Here is a 15,820-nt window from a genome sequence, read left to right on the forward strand (position 1 = left end):
ATGGAGCATAAATGTCATTACATTGATGTATGTATTGTTCCACAGAATGTAGGTATTTGCCTTGATTAAACAGAAAGGATGTACAACACAAATACCTATATCCTTGCTATATCAGAACAAAAGCGTCCTTCCTCTATATACCAGGCAGCTGAAGGTGAATGTGAAGGTAAACGGGAGAGAAATCTGGCAGCTGGAACTCAAGTAAACTGTTTACTCTAAAAAGTCACATACAGTAAACTTTCAGTTGAATAAAACCTTCTAGAGTATATTTTAATGCTTACCTGCTCCATATTCCCCTTCCCAAACCCACTGAATACATAACTTAGTAGTTACATGTATGATTTAACACTATTCCTGGTGGAGGAGAAAATAGATCCAATAAGATGATTTTACCCCTTTGAATCTGGCGCTGAATGCACAAATACTTTGGGCAATTTAGTAAACGAATGTGTGTTGTTGAATCGTTCTGAATTAGAGTAAGATGTGTGAGGCAAATTCACTAATATCACAGAGATAAACCTTTCGATAGTAACGGTTCTCCAGTTACAACTGGATATGCTGCCCACCAGAGTAAAACCTCATGAGACCTGAATTATTAACCCTATGTTGTACCTCAGGTATAAATCACAAGTAGCTTGGCTACTCAGATTCTTTTAGTCATTGAGAACTTGAGAAAAAAAGCATGTAACTTCTTGAAGTAATGCATCACTTACTCACTGACAATAGTTTCAAGGGTATGAAGTCTCGACTGGCAAAAGATCTTTAAACAAATCCCAAGTCACTGCAGCTATTTTATAGCTTCAAAATAAATCCTTACATGTTTCATAGTATTTGATAGCAGCTTTTTATTGGTTACAAAACCTAAGCCAATATACAAAATTAGGAACACATTTAGATGCCTCTTTTAAAAGAAGGTTTTAGTCTATCTGAACTGATAGTTTGAAAAAAATAAACACTGTTCTGAAAACTTAAAAAGTGCTGCAATATATTTTGATAAACTCAAATGGTTCAAATCCCAATCAAACTTCGGAAAGGTCACAAAATAAAAAAATAAAAAAGTGATCATTATGAATGCACCACTCTGAATGACTTTGTATCTAAAGCTCAAACTGGTGAGTTGCCCTTTTACTCGGTACACTTAGCTATACTTTGAAAAGTGCAACGACAAAAATCTTCACAGTAGTGAAAAAATATTCATCTCCTCTTAAGAACATAGTGTCTCGTCTGAACAGGGAAGCAAAAGGCCAATAATATATATATATATGTATAACAAACAATTTCATTCACATTATAAACTGGAAATGAAAAAAATATATAACTTTTGTGACCTTACTTAGTTTTGACTTAAATATATATTGTTTTTGCAAACACCACACAGTTTCAGGATTGACGACTATAATGTGCGATTTGGGTGCAGTTACCATATGAAGCTTTAAATCTAAACTTCTGGGGAAAGAAAAAGGCACAATGAACTTCAACTCAATTTTATGTGCACAAGAGTTGAAAAAATCTGAGCCACCTTAAAGAGATATTGATTCTAAAATTTATAAAACCTATAAATAATCAGAGGCCAAACCACTATATTAAAACAGATTCTCTAGCAAGTAAAAATCTTGCAGTTTAAACATACGCTTGTATCTATTTTAGATACAAGACAAAAGTTGCTCTTTAAAGTGGCTCTACCTTGGCAGATATATATTTCAATGAATGCACACCTGCTATATATTGTTCATCAGTGAAGGAAAAAAGGGGTAGGGAGGGGGACAGCATATCCACAAAGTGTGGATGTAATCCGTCCTCTTCATCAGGGTAAATATGACCCACATTGAAAACTAAATTAGTTCGGATTAGTTCTCTAACTTATTACATTAATTCATTGGGAGATCGTACACCACGTTAACACTGGCAACAAAACCAGGTGGTGTGACACGCTTGCAGATTTAACGTTTTCACACTAGCTTTCACAATTCCTCGTGAACAAGTAGTTGGGCTATACTGCTTATGGGTTTGTAAAGCAATGGCCAACACCCCTCACTGCCGCCCAAGACCTTTGTCACAAGTTTATGCATAATTCGATATAACAAACCCAATTTACAAAAGCAGTTTCAAAACCACAGCTTCTTAACCTTAAAACACTCAAAATGGATTCCACAAATTTCTTGCCAACATAGTTTGGGACCGATTTCTGAACTAAACGCTTCCAATATTCGAGAACAAAAACTTTTACGGTGCTTCTAAAGAACTGCTAGTTTGTTGCCACCCACACTGCCAAAAGCCGTGGCTACGGACTAAAAATAGTTTAAGACTAAATTACAGTGAATTTGAAAGCGCTAAAGTTGAAACCCAAAGCAGATCAACCATACCCAGCTGTCAATTTAAGGAAAAAATACTGACTTTACTGAAAGTCGAAAGCAAGATTCCGGCAATCGCTGATCAACGCAGTGCACATCGTTTTCAAAAGAAACTCGGGATGCTTACTTTCATCTTAATCAGAAGGTTATGTCTGCAATGACACTGTAACTCGGCTTACATACCATGCAGAGCATTGTAATAATTAAAAACAGCAGGAAAACGGGTTGATACGAGCAGCCTTTCAGACCTCGCTGTTTTCAAAATTTAGATGAAATGGAAAATCCGTTACGAGTCCAGTTTGCAGAAACTCTGGGTTCTGAGGCAGTTAACAAACACATCAATTACAGACAAGTCAAGTACAGTTTTTTTTTACTGGATTCATTAGTGGCCAACTTTAATTTTCACCAATGAAATCATTTGGCTCGCTTTTCTGTTAGTAAATTTACTCTTCCACAAAGTACATGAACATGTGTGCGTGGGGGGCGATGGTGACGGCTCTGAACTGAATGTCCCAAGTAAAGTCTTCCAAAATGTATACATCATACCAAAATGTCTTTATCCACAGCGTGCCATTTTCTAGAGGAGCTACTTTTCTGTGAAAAGCTGATGTGCCACCACTATGGAATATTCTTAACAAAACTGCAGGATGTTATCTGCAAGTCGCACCACATGAAGGGCAAAAAGTTGAGTCTGTACGTGGAGAAATTGTATGACAGCTTCACAATATCATGCATTTAACAGTCCATGTGATAGTGACTTTTGGCAACTGCAAAGTGACCGATACATGGCCTGCTTTAGAGGCATCAAAACGAAGAGGCATGTGCGTCTTTGCGCCTTTTTTCACGTCATGGTTGTCTGGTGGTGCTTCAGGTTGATGTGGGATAAGTTGAAACGCATTGCTCTAAAAGTTAAACTCCTTTGCTTGCAGATTGGATGTTGGGTCAAAATTGTAAGTACCTCCTTGGTTGGCATCTGGAATGAGACTGGGATCTTCATCAATCTATGAAGTGAATCAGAAGACATTGAAATGTGTATAGAAAAACGATAAAAAATGTTGACATGCAACACAATAAAATAATCAACCATGTTGGCTTCAGCACCTGTTAGATTTTATAAAATGAATATAATTTGTGGTAAATTATGTTTGGCAGTACCCCCTTTTAAAAAAAAATCAAGTATTAATAAACTCATACCTGGGCTCTTCCAACCCTTGCAAAAGTGCTGTGCTTTTATATTTGTACCCTTTTTAATCATAGAACCTACTCAAGTTCAATCGGCAGTTGACACACTGATCCTCAAGTGCCTTATTTTTGGACGCAGATCATTCTACGGTCTCACTTTCCCTACCCCAAATGTACTTTTTACTTGCCAATTTGCTTCTACTGTTTGAAACCCCAGCAATGCCATAACTGCCCCAAAATATCCATTCACAATCTAATAAATATGATCATTCCCCAGTCTTGGCACCCACTACTGCGATGTTCTATGCCTAAGCAAGGGAGTGCCTCCAATCTAATTACTAAGTACAGCAACTAAAACAAGTAGACAGCCTTCAACTGAAGTGTACTATTACCTATGCCCCTCACTGTTGGTCTCTTTGAGAAAGTAGTGCATGATAACTCGAGAACTACTACGTAACCATTGTATTACCATACACTGGTGACATTCTGTGTCACCATCCCCACGCCAACGGTCCTGTAGTTGTTATGCAGGACCTAAATAGCTCTATGTACTATTTTCATGTAACCCCTGTGCAATATTTGTACTTGAGATGAACAAAATAAATATAAAACCATGTCATACAAATTGGACACATTCTTTTTCCATATGGGTGCTGGGATAAGTCTCTTCTTAATGCATTTTCAAGTTCTATGTCATCCATACTGTGCACATAGAGCAATGTGCCAACCTTTCCTGCAGTCTTTTATTGGTTTAAATCTTTTATTGCATTTTAAACCAAAGGTAAGAGGTTAACAAAGCAGGGCAATAGACAGTGCCATACAGACAAGAGTACAGTGCATACGGACAAGAGTACAGTGTATACAACGTTGGCTAGAATTATTGGATTGGAGAATGTGTAATATACAACATTGCCATATGGAACTGCAAAGCAAGCATTTAATAGATAAAATTGTATGTTTTTTTTAAATCACACTGCCCATATAAATAGTGAGGATTTCCTGGTCAAGCCCACACACAAGATACTACTGAAAACCTCACAACGTGATGGCACTTGGTGCTGAAGCGTGATCATGAGGATACAGATGTTGTTCTAAAGTCTATGTTGTCCTTCACACTTAAAATATCTTTGCATTCTGCCACACCGCTTTACAGATCACAAAGCTCAGTATCAGCTCGTAACTCAGTGCAAATGCAGGAGGATATGGGTGGTGATTACATCCTTTACATCATCAAGTTGCTTGGCATTACCTCGATTGTTGTGGGCATCAAGCATGGTATCTGTGGCACAAAAACCTCTGGACAACATGAACAAGAAAGCAAGGAATTTCAATTGCACGAAATTCAATCATCAAGACACCAGCCCAAACACAGAATGACTAGATATCACTAACAATAAAGCATATGGAAAAGCCACTGAAGAAAAAGTGCCTTACCTTTGGTAACGATATATCTGTAAGGAACAGATTAGTTATAGATTCCTTACCTTGGACTTACCCCCAGGCATCAGACTGGATCCAGAAAGTTTTTAGTCAGCAGTACCCCTGCGCGTTGAAAGGTGGCGCATTCGTCGTTGACGTCGTGGTGCCGGGAAGACGTCGCGGTAGCTATAGACGCTGCCCTCACGCGCGGAGGTCAGTTCTGTACACAAATTTCCACACCAGAAGTGCAGAGCCATGCAAGGCACTGACCACTGGTGCACAAAACTAGGGCCCTGAAAGGAAATCCTTAACCTTAGAAATCAGTTCGCAGAACGGGGAGGATGGGTGGGGTGGTAAGGAATCTACAACTAATCTATGTCTCTTACAGATATATCGTTACCGAAGGTAAGTAACTTGTTCATCTCAAAGAGACAATTAGTTATAGATTCCTTACCTTAGAATAGATACCCCAGCAAAACCAACCCCGGAGGTGGGTCTGCGAACCAAGTTCACACCAGAAAGTCCTGGAGAACAGAACGGCCAAAGAAGCGGTCTCTCCGGACTTGGCTGTCCAGGCAGTAGTGTTTTGTGAACGTGTGCAGCGATGCCCAAGTAGCTGCCTGACAGATGTCATTAAGGGGGACTCCACGTTCCAAAGCAGTGGTAGCTGCCGTCGCCCTGGCGGAATGGGCGCGTAACCCCATAGGAGACTCCTTCTTTACCAAGGAATAGCAAGATTTGATGCACAAAACGACCTATCTTGAAATGGTAAGTTTGTGCACGGCCCAACCTTTTTTGGCGCCCATGTAGCCAAAGAACTGGTCATCCACCCGGAATTGCTTTGTGCGATCTAAATAAAATGAAAGTGCACGTTTTGGATCCAGACAATGCAGCTTCTTCTTTGGAAGGATGCGGAGGCGGAAAGAAGGTGGCCAAAGTGATTGTCTATCCAATGTGGAAAGAAGTAACAACTTTGGCAAGGAAGGAAGGAAGGACGAGTTCGAAAGACAACCTTGTCCGGATGAACAGCCAGGAAAGGAGGTTTAGAAGAAAGAGCTAGGAGCTCACTCACCCTGCGCGCAGAGGTGATTGCTACCAGAAAGGCAGTTTTTAAAGTCAGAAGCCTGAGAGGACAGTGTAGGGGCTCAAAGGGAGTGCACATAAATGTAAGAACAAAGTTCAAGTCCCACTGGGGCATTACGAAGGGAACAGGAGGAAAAAGAGGAGTAATGCCCTTAAGGAAGCGATTTACAACAGGGGACATGAAAAGAGAAGGCTGATCAGGAGGCCTAAGGAAGGCCGAAATGGCCGAGAGGTAGGCCTTTAGAGTGCCCAGAGCAGGGCCCTGCTGGGCCAAAGGAACAAGTTACTTACCTTCGGTAACGATGTATCTGTAAGAAACATTAGTTAGTTAGATTCCTCACCTTAGAATATCCCCAGGCGTCAGACTGGATCCGGAAGATTTTTCGTCAGCAATATCCCTTGCGCGTCGCTAGGCGTCGTCTGCGGCTCCGCGTCCGTCGTCGGGCGCCGGAATGACGTCGGAGTACTTAGACGCCGTCCTCGCGCGCTGACGTCAGTTCTTGTACATAGCCTTCCGCGCCAGGAATGCAGAGCCATGCAAGATACCGACACTGGTGCCAAAAAATTCTAGGGCCCTGAAAGGGATAGCCTTAACCCTAGATATCAGTTCGCAGAACGGGGAGGATGGGTGGGTCGGTGAGGAATCTAACTAACTAATGTTTCTTACAGATACATCGTTACCGAAGGTAAGTAACTTGTTTATCTGAAAGAAACACGTTAGTTAGATTCCTCACCTTAGAATAGATACCCAAGCAATACCATCCCCGGTGGTGGGTCTGCGAACCAAGATCACACCAGAAAGTCCTGGAGGACAGAACGGCCAAAGAAGCCATCCCTCCGGACTTGGCTGTCTAGGCAATAATGCCTGGCAAACGTGTGTAGCGAAGCCCACGTAGCCGCCTGACAGATGTCCTGCAAAGGGACTCCCCGTCCCAAAGCAGTAGTAGCCGCTGTAGCCCGAGTGGAATGGGAGCGCAGCCCAACAGGAGGGTCCTTTTTCGCCAAGGAGTAACAGATTTTGATGCACAAAACGACCCACCGGGAGATGGTCCGTTTGTGCACAGCTTTTCCCTTCTTAGCACCCACGTATCCAACGAAAAGTTGGTCGTCCACCCGGAACCGTTTTGTGCGGTCCAAATAAAAAGAGCGCACGTTTTGGGTCCAGACGGTGGAGCCTCTCTTCCTCTTTGGAAGGATGCGGAGGCGGAAAGAAGGTGGCCAAGGTGACAGACTGCCCAAGATGAAAGGGAGTCACCACTTTCGGCAGAAAAGAAGGACGAGGCAGAAGGACAACCTTGTCCGGATGAACAGAGAGAAAAGGAGGCTTGGACGAGAGAGCCTGGAGCTCACTCACCCGTCTAGCCGAGGTGATGGCTACCAGGAAAGCAGTCTTAAGCGTCAGAAGACGAAGAGGACAATTGTGAAGAGGCTCAAAGGGAGCGCACATCAGAAATGTGAGAACAAGATTCAAGTCCCACTGAGGCATTACGAAAGGAACAGGAGGGAACGTATGAGTAATGCCTTTAAGAAAGCGTTGAACCACAGGGGACTTGAAAAGAGAAGGCTGATCAGGAAGCCGTAAGAAGGCAGAGAGGGCAGCAAGATAACCTTTCAAGGTACCCAGGGCAGAGCCCTGCCGGGCCAAAGGAAGAAGAAAGAGGAGAACCTCAGAAAGAGGGGCGGAAAGGGGATCCACAGCCTTTGCTGTGCAACATGCCACAAATTTGTTCCACCGGCAGGCGTATACCGTCTTTGTGGAGGGACGCCTGGCTGCCAGAATGATATCACAGACTTCAGGAGGCAAGTCAAATGGCATCAACTGCCACCGCTCAATCTCCACGCATGGAGGTGGAGGCTGGACAGGTTCGGGTGGAGGACCGTCCCCTGCTGCTGCGACAGAAGATCCTCCCGAAGGGGCAGACGTATCGGAGGATCGGTCAACATACTGAGTAGCTCGGGATACCAGTACCTTCGTGCCCAATCCGGAGCCACCAAGATGACTTGGGCCCGGTCGTGCCTGATCTTCTTCAGCACTCTGGGCAGAAGTGGTATAGGCGGAAAGGCGTACAACAGACCGCAACTCCACTCGTGACGAAAAGCGTCGCCGAGCGAGTGCCGCCTTGGAAATTCCAACGCGCAGAACTGCTGACATGGCGCGTTCTCTTCGGTGGCGAATAGATCTAACCAAGGCTCTCCCCACTGCAGAAAGAGACCTTGCACCACTTCGGAGTGCAGACGCCATTCGTGATCCATCATGCACCGGCGGCTGAGTTCGTCTGCTCTGGCGTTCAGAGAGCCCGCCAGATGTTGAACCACCAGGGTGACGCCCTGGTGTTCCAGCCATGTCCAGAGGCGCAGAGCCTCCTGACAAAGGGTCCACGACCCCACCCCGCCCTGTTTGTTGCAATACCACATGGCGGTGGTGTTGTCCGTGAACACCTGCACGACACTTCCCCTGACAGAGGGAAGGAAGGCTTTCAGTGCAAGTCGGATCGCTCTCAACTCCAACAGGTTGATGTGGAGACGAGACTCCGCCGGAGACCAGAGGCCTCTGATCTCCGCCTCTCCCATATGGCCACCCCATCCCAGGCGGTACGCATCCGTCACTACGACATGCTCCGATTGGGGAAGGGAGAGGCTCTTGCCCGTGACCCAATCGCGGTCTGTGAGCCACCACTGCAACTGCTTTGCAGTGCCCTCCGAGATCAAGACATGGTCGGACAGGTTGCCGTGATGCTGGGCCCACTGAAACTTCAGGTCCCACTGCAGAGCCCGTATGCGCCGCCTGGCGTGATGCACTAGTAGGATGCAGGAGGCCATCAGCCCCAGAAGCCGCAACACTAGCCTGACCGAAACCCAGGATAGAGGCCGAAAGATGGGAATCAGGGCCTGAATATCCCGGACCCGCTGTTCCAGTGGATAGACCCGGAACTGCGCCGAATCGAGAACCGCTCCGATGAAGAGGAGCTTCTGAGAGGGACTCAGGTGCGACTTCGGCACGTTGATGGAAAACCCCAGCAAATGCAGGTGATCCGCCGTAGTCTGGCGGTGGGAGACGACTGCCTGGGGCTAGCCCGCCTTCAACAACCAGTCGTCGAGATAGGGGAAGACTGGAACCCCTGATCTGCGCAGATGAGCTGCGACCACCGCCATCACTTTCGTGAACACACGAGGGGCACTGGTGAGGCCAAAGGGGAGCACGGTGAACTGAAAGTGCTCCTGGCCCACCGTGAACCGCAGGTAACGCCGGTGGGCCGGCAGGACGGGGATGTGGAAATAAGCGTCCTGCAAGTCCAACGCTACCATCCAGTCTCCAGGGTCTAGGGCAGCTAGAACCTGAGCCAAAGTCAACATTTTGAATCGTTCCTTCCGAAGGAAGGCATTGACGTTCGAGGTCCAAGATAGGGCGTAGGCCCCCCTTGCCCTTCTTGGGAACCAGAAAGTAGTGGGAATAACAACCACGACCTACTTCTGGGCTCGGAACGCGCTCGACGGCCTCTTTGGCCAAGAGGGCCGAAACTTCCTCTCGCAGAAGATTCAAATGATCCTCCGAGATACGGTGGTGCTGCGGTGGCATGGCTGGAGGGGTCGTCTCGAAGGGGAGGGAGTAGCCCCTTCGGACGATTTGCAGCACCCACCTGTCCGAAGTGATGGTACGCCAGTGGAGCAGGTGATGGCGAACTCTGCCGCCCACTGGCGAGGATTGGGCCGGAAAGCTCGGACTAGGAAGGCTTGGAGGCGGATGCTGCCGGGGTGGATGTGGGCTGACCGCGTCGTCCTCCAGATCCGCCTCGGCGGAAACCACGGCCGCGACTGCGCGCAGGTTGGTTCTGCGGCTGGTGGCTAGGCGGACGTGAGGAGGCACCCCTTCCTTGGCCACGAAAGGCGGAAGTTTGCAACCACGGGGCCCAGAGGCCCAAGGACTTGGCCGTAGCACGGGAGTCCTTAAAGCGATTCAGCGCACTGTCCGCTTTCTCACCAAAAAGGCGAGTGCCATCAAAGGGCATGTCCATGAGAGTGCTCTGGACATCCCCCGAAAAGGACGTGGACCGCAGCCAGGCGTGACGTCTAAGCGCCACCGTGGTAGAAATCGCCCTACCCAGCGAGTCCGTAGTGTCAAGCCCACATCGGATTGCATGTCGTGCTGCATCCCTCCCATCGGCCAGAGCCTGGGTAAGTCGTGTCTGGGCCTCCTTCGGGCACAGGGGCAGCACGTCCTCCACCGTATCCCACAGAGAGTGGGAATAACGGTCCAAAAGACAGGCGGTGTTCAAGGACCGCAGACCCAAACTAAGGGAGGAGAACAGCTTTTTGCCAAACTGTTCCAGTCTCTTGGAATCCCGGTCTGGCGGAGCGGTCGGGAAGGAGGATTGGGAGGTAGAAGCCTGGATAACCAGGCTCTCGGGGATGGGGTGTTGGGACAGAAATCTGGGGTCGCCCGGAGCAGGGCGGTGGCGCCTAGCGACGTTCCTGTCCACAGGAGGAACTGTGGAGGGCTTGGACCAGGTGCCCTGCAGAACGTCAATGAGGGCCTCATTGAATTGCAGCAGAGGCTCAGTGGAGCTTGCTGCAGACTGAAGCACCTCAGTGAGGACGTTAGTCCTCACAGCCACGGCAGGCAGCTCGAGCCCAAGGGCTGCGGCCGCCTTGCGCAGCACCACAGAGAAAGCAGCACCCTCCTCCGAAGCCACAGTCGGAGGAGTGATGAATCCAGTGTCTGGTGAGGTATCCAGACCACTGGCCTCCCCCAGTTCATCTGCCCAGTCCTGTGACAGCTGAGCCTGAACGGCCATAGGATCCTCGGACCCCTCCCAGACGTCCCCGTCATCCGATTCCTGTTAAACAGGAGGAAGGATCGGAGCCGGACGATAGACATAATGTGTCTCTAACGGCGCCGTACGCGGCGTCCATCGACGCCGTAACGGCGTCGGATCTGGAGCGGGGCTGAACCGGGGCTCGACGCCGAGCGGAGCCGGCGTCGGAGGTGGTACCGGTGTCGACGCCGGCGGAGGAGGCGTGACGAGGTCGACCGGCGTCGGCAGGGACTCGGGGACGAGTCCCTCGGGAACCTGCGGCATCGGGGCCGGAGCCGGCGGGGACGAGTCCCTCGGGAACCTGCGGCGTCGGAGCCGGCGACGGCGCCGCCGGCATGCAAGGTTGCCCAGTCGGGTCCACGGGGCCCGAAGGCGCGCCAGCGGGCATCGACGGCGGAGGCAGGCTCCTCATGGCCGAGAGGAAGGCACTGACTTCCGCCGGCGTCGCGTCAGTCCCAGGGACCGGCGGGAATGGGGACTTGCGCGGCGCCTGTGGCGCCGCCGGAGCCGCGGGGGTGGAACCACCCTGACCCTCGGCTGAGTCGCGCGACCGGCGAGGGGAGTCCGAAGAGCGGTGTCGCCTCTTGGACTTCTTGGAGTGCTTCGACTTACCCGAAGACTTGGAGCCAGACGAGCGATGATGACGTCGGCTGCGGCTCCGCGACCGATCCTTGGACCTCCTCCTGGACGGGGATCGAGAGGGGCGCGGAGCCGAGTGGCGAAGCTCGAGGAGCTTACGGGACCGCTCCCGTCTAGCCTTCGAGGTCAGGGCCTTGCAGTCCGAGCACGACTCCGCGTCGTGGTCGAGGCCCAAACAGTAAAGGCACCGGCGGTGATGATCCGTAACCGACATCAAGCGGTTGCAGTCAGCACAGGCTTTGAAACCAGGCATCCTACCGGCACCGGAGTCGAGACAAGATCAAAAAGGATCAAAAAACTTAGTCAAAAAAGACTAAAAGGGGTAGCTCTCCCTGATCTGCGCTTACTGGCGCGGAAAAAAGAAGAACTGACGTCAGCGCGCGAGGGCGGCGTCTAAGTACTCCGACGACGTCATTCCGGCGCACGACGCCGACGACGGACGCGGAGCCGCAGACGACGCCTAGCGACGCGCAAGGGGTATTGCTGACGAAAAATCTTCCGGATCCAGTCTGACGCCTGGGGATATTCTAAGGTGAGGAATCTAACTAACATGTTTCTTTCAGATAAAGGAGGAACAAGAGAACCACCGAAAGAGGGGCGGAAAGGGGATCCACAGCTTTTGCTGTGCACCATGCCACAAATTTGTTCCATCTGCAGGCATATACCGTCGTAGTGGAGGGATGCCTGGCTGCCAAGATAACATTGCAGACTTTGGGAGGAAGGTCGAAAGCGGTCAACTGTCGCCGCTCAATCTCCATGCAAGGAGGTGGAGGCTGGACAGGTTCGGGTGGGGGACTGTCCCCAGCTGCTGCGACAGAAGATCCTCACGAAGAGGCAGTCGAATCGGAGGATCGATGGCCATGTGTAATAGCTAGGGATACCAGGCTCTTCGTGCCCAATCCGGAGCCACAAGAATGACTTGGGCCCGGTCGCGCCTGATCATCTTCAGCACTCTGGGCAGAAGTGGTATATATAGGTGGAAAGGCCGCAACTCCATTCGCAACAATAAGCGTCGCCGAGTGAGTGCCGCCTTGGAAATTCCAATGTGCTGAATTGCAGTCATTACGCGTTCTCTTCGGTGGCAAATAGATCTAACCAAGGCTCTCCCCACTGTTGAAAGAGGCCTTGCACCACCTCCAAGTGAAGACGCCATTCGTGATCCATCATGGACCTAAGTTCGGCCGTCCTGGCGTTCTGCAGGTGTTGAACCACCAGGGATATGCCCCGACGTTTCAGCCATGTCCAGAGACGGAGTGCCTCTTGACATAGGGTCCACGACCCCACCCGCCTTGTTTGTTGCAGTTCCACATGGCGGTGGTGTTGTCAGTGAACACCTGCACTACTCTTCCCCGGATTGAGGGAAGGAATTCTTTGAGTGCAAGACGAATTGCCCGAGGGAGTAGCCCCTTCGGACTATCTGCAAAACCCACCTGTCCGACGTGATGGTGCGCCAGTGGGAGAAGGTGATGGCGAATTCTGCTGCCCACTGGCGATTGGTGGCCCTGGAAGGTCGGACTAGGAAGGTTTGGAGGCTGCTGCAGAGGGGCGGTGGTGGACTGGCCAGATTGCTGGCTCCCATACCCACGACGGTGGGTCTCACGTCCCCGGCCGTGCAGGGGCTGAACAGCTTGCGCCGGCCTGTGGCCCTGGGTGGAACGTGGTGGGGCACCCCGTCCGTAGCCATGAAAGGTAGACTGCGCTGGGCCCAAGCACTTGGCTGTAGCCCGTGAGTCCATGAAGCGCTCTAGTGCGCAGTCTGCCTTGTCGCCGAACAGGCGACGGCCATCAAAGGGCATGTCCATAAGAGTAGCTTAGACATCCCCAGAAAAGCCAATCGATCTCAGCCAGGCGTAGCGCCGTAGGGCTACCAACGTTGACATTGTCCTACCTAGCGAGTCGGCGGTGTCCAGTCCACAGCGTATAGTAAACTTCGCTGGGTCTCTCCCCTCGGCAACTGCACGGGAGAGTATGGCCCGGGCCTCCTCCGCGCACTGGGGGAGCACCTGCGCCACGGTATCCCACACAGAGAGGGTATAACGGCCCAACAGACATGCAGTGTTTACCAACTGCAGTCCCAAGCTGTAGAAAGAAAACATCTTCCCAAGATGGTCCAACTTTTTGGATTTCCTATCAGGGGGTGCGTTAGGGAATGCGCCTTTGGATGTGGAGGCTTGGACCACCAAGCCTTCAGGGGTAGGGTGTTGGAAGAGGAAAGTGGGGTCGCCCGGCACCGGCATTGGGCAATCATCCTATCCACATGAGCCCAGGTGTTGGGCCTGGACAAGGTGCCCAAAAGGATGTTGGTTAGGGCTTCATTGAATGGCATCAGGGGCTCCGAAGAGCTAGCTGCTGGCTGACGCACTTCTGTCAGGAGGTTAGTCCTGACCGCCACCGTAGGTAGCTCGAGGTTGAGAGCCTCGGCCACCCTACGCAACACCACTGTGTAAGAAGCTCCCTCCTCCATAGCCACGGTAGGAGGAGACAACATGCCAAGGTCTGGGGAAGTATCTAGACCACTGGCTTCCCCCAGTTCCTCTCTCCAGTCCGGGTCATACTCCAACTGGTCAGTTAGAGGGTCTACAGACCCCTCCCAGTCCTCCTCAGGCTCATCTGGCTGCCAATCTGGCCCGATTGGAGCACCAGGGTAGAACAAGGGCACAAAGGTACCCATTGGCGCCGGATCCGGCGTCAGTTGATGCCGGTCCGGCTCCGTTTCCAGTTCAGGCTGGTGCAGAAAAATAAAGAAGTGATGTCAGCGCACAAGGGTGGCACTAAGTAGCTATCGCGACATCATCCCGGTGACCACAACGCCAACGACTGTCGTGGAGCCGACCGACGCCACCTTTCGACACGCAGGGGTACTGCTGACGAAAAACTTTCCGGATCCAGTCAGACACCTGGGGGTAATTCTAAGGTAAGGAATCTAGAAGTAATTGTCTCTTTCAGATATGACTGACACTAACTGAGAAAGCTGCTAATCAATGATAAAATGTATTGTGCACCAAAGATACCTTTAATATGCTCTTGCAAAATTTAGGCTAATTTACCTGCGTATAAAAAGAGAATACATTATGATTTTGAGTTCTCAATCTGAGCTTCAATCATAATTCCTAACCCTCTACACCTGGTGTCTGCAATACGTTTGTGAGAAATTAAAGTAATTTATTTTCACCCTTGCATAAGATCACTTCAGCTATAAAACTGCCTCTAGAGTTTTTAACCTAGAAGAATTTAAAGCTGTGACCTTGAAGTTATTTGTTTAGCAAGATCAGTTCATAAAATCACGAAACCTAATTATTCAAGTCATCAATGCTTTTATTCACGATACCAAGCCGGGAATGAAGGAAAAAAGAAGGATAAAAGTGAACAACCTATTTAGATTATCTGTTGTAATTGAGGGGCATGGCCCGAAAGGCTGCTAAATCAATTCGATGAACAAGTTACTTATCTTCAGTAATGTACTTTCTGGCAGAGACTATCTATATGCAATTTTCTCACCTTTTGAATATTCCCAGGCGTCAAGACTATCTGGAAACCTTTCAGCAGTACCTCTGTGCGCAAGTAGGTGGTGCTGTACGTTGCCACACTGACATGCAGAGCCTTTAAAAGCACCACTCTTGTGCGCCGTCAGTTGCTTTCGAGGCTGTGCATGCCCCCAAAAATGGAGGCCTATTAGCAAATTGGTTGGAACCAGTGTACAGATTCCTAGACTTTTGGTCTTATTGAGTGAAAGAGTCTAATCACAGAACTGGGAAAATGGGAGGGTCGGTGAGTAATCTGCAGCTTGTCTCTACCAGAAAGAGTGTTCCTGAACGTAACTTGTTCTTCCGAAAGATACTTCTAGCTGCAGATTCCTCACCTTTTAAATAGATACCAAAGCAATACGTATTTGGAAGTGGTTCTGTGAATGAACTCAACCAGAAAGTCCTGCAGGACTGAGTGTGCATAATGCCTCGCTAAGGATTCAAGATCTTCTAGACAATAGCGCTTTGTGAACGTATGGAGGGACGCTTAAGTAGTCACCTGGCAAATGTCCAGGACAGGGACTGCGTGTGCCAACGCAATGATGGCAGCTTGAGCTTTAGTAGAATGAGCATGCAGGCCTTAAGGAAGCAGCCTTTTCTTTTTCTGAAACATACTTTATGTACGGTTGCGCCTTGCGTAAGCGCCGCTGCAATTGGTACACAACTTTTATAACATAGGTAAAATGGGCTTGAACATAATCTCCACATTTTACATTCAAGATACAGGTATTGGCCCATTTGGGGTATTGACATTTTAGTATCGACCAATTGCATCAGCTGTTTCAATTGTATGTTGTCCGACAAAATC

General features: G+C 49.4%; 1 protein-coding gene across 2 annotated transcripts in view; it reads right to left on the reverse strand.

The window, feature by feature from the left end:
* Positions 1–827: 827 nt before the first annotated feature.
* The window catches only part of KPNA3 (karyopherin subunit alpha 3), a 743,375-nt gene continuing 728,382 nt past the window's right edge, over positions 828–15,820 (reverse strand). For both annotated transcript variants that reach the window (XM_085621926.1, XM_085621927.1), the window contains one exon: positions 828–3,352. In XM_085621926.1, coding sequence (XP_085478052.1) covers positions 3,254–3,352 — 99 coding nt within the window. In that variant the 3' untranslated portion in view covers positions 828–3,253. The remainder of the gene's footprint in view (positions 3,353–15,820) is intronic.

Source organism: Triturus cristatus, chromosome 8 (assembly GCF_964204655.1).
Source record: "Triturus cristatus chromosome 8, aTriCri1.1, whole genome shotgun sequence".
NCBI classification, from domain to species: Eukaryota; Metazoa; Chordata; class Amphibia; order Caudata; family Salamandridae; genus Triturus; species Triturus cristatus.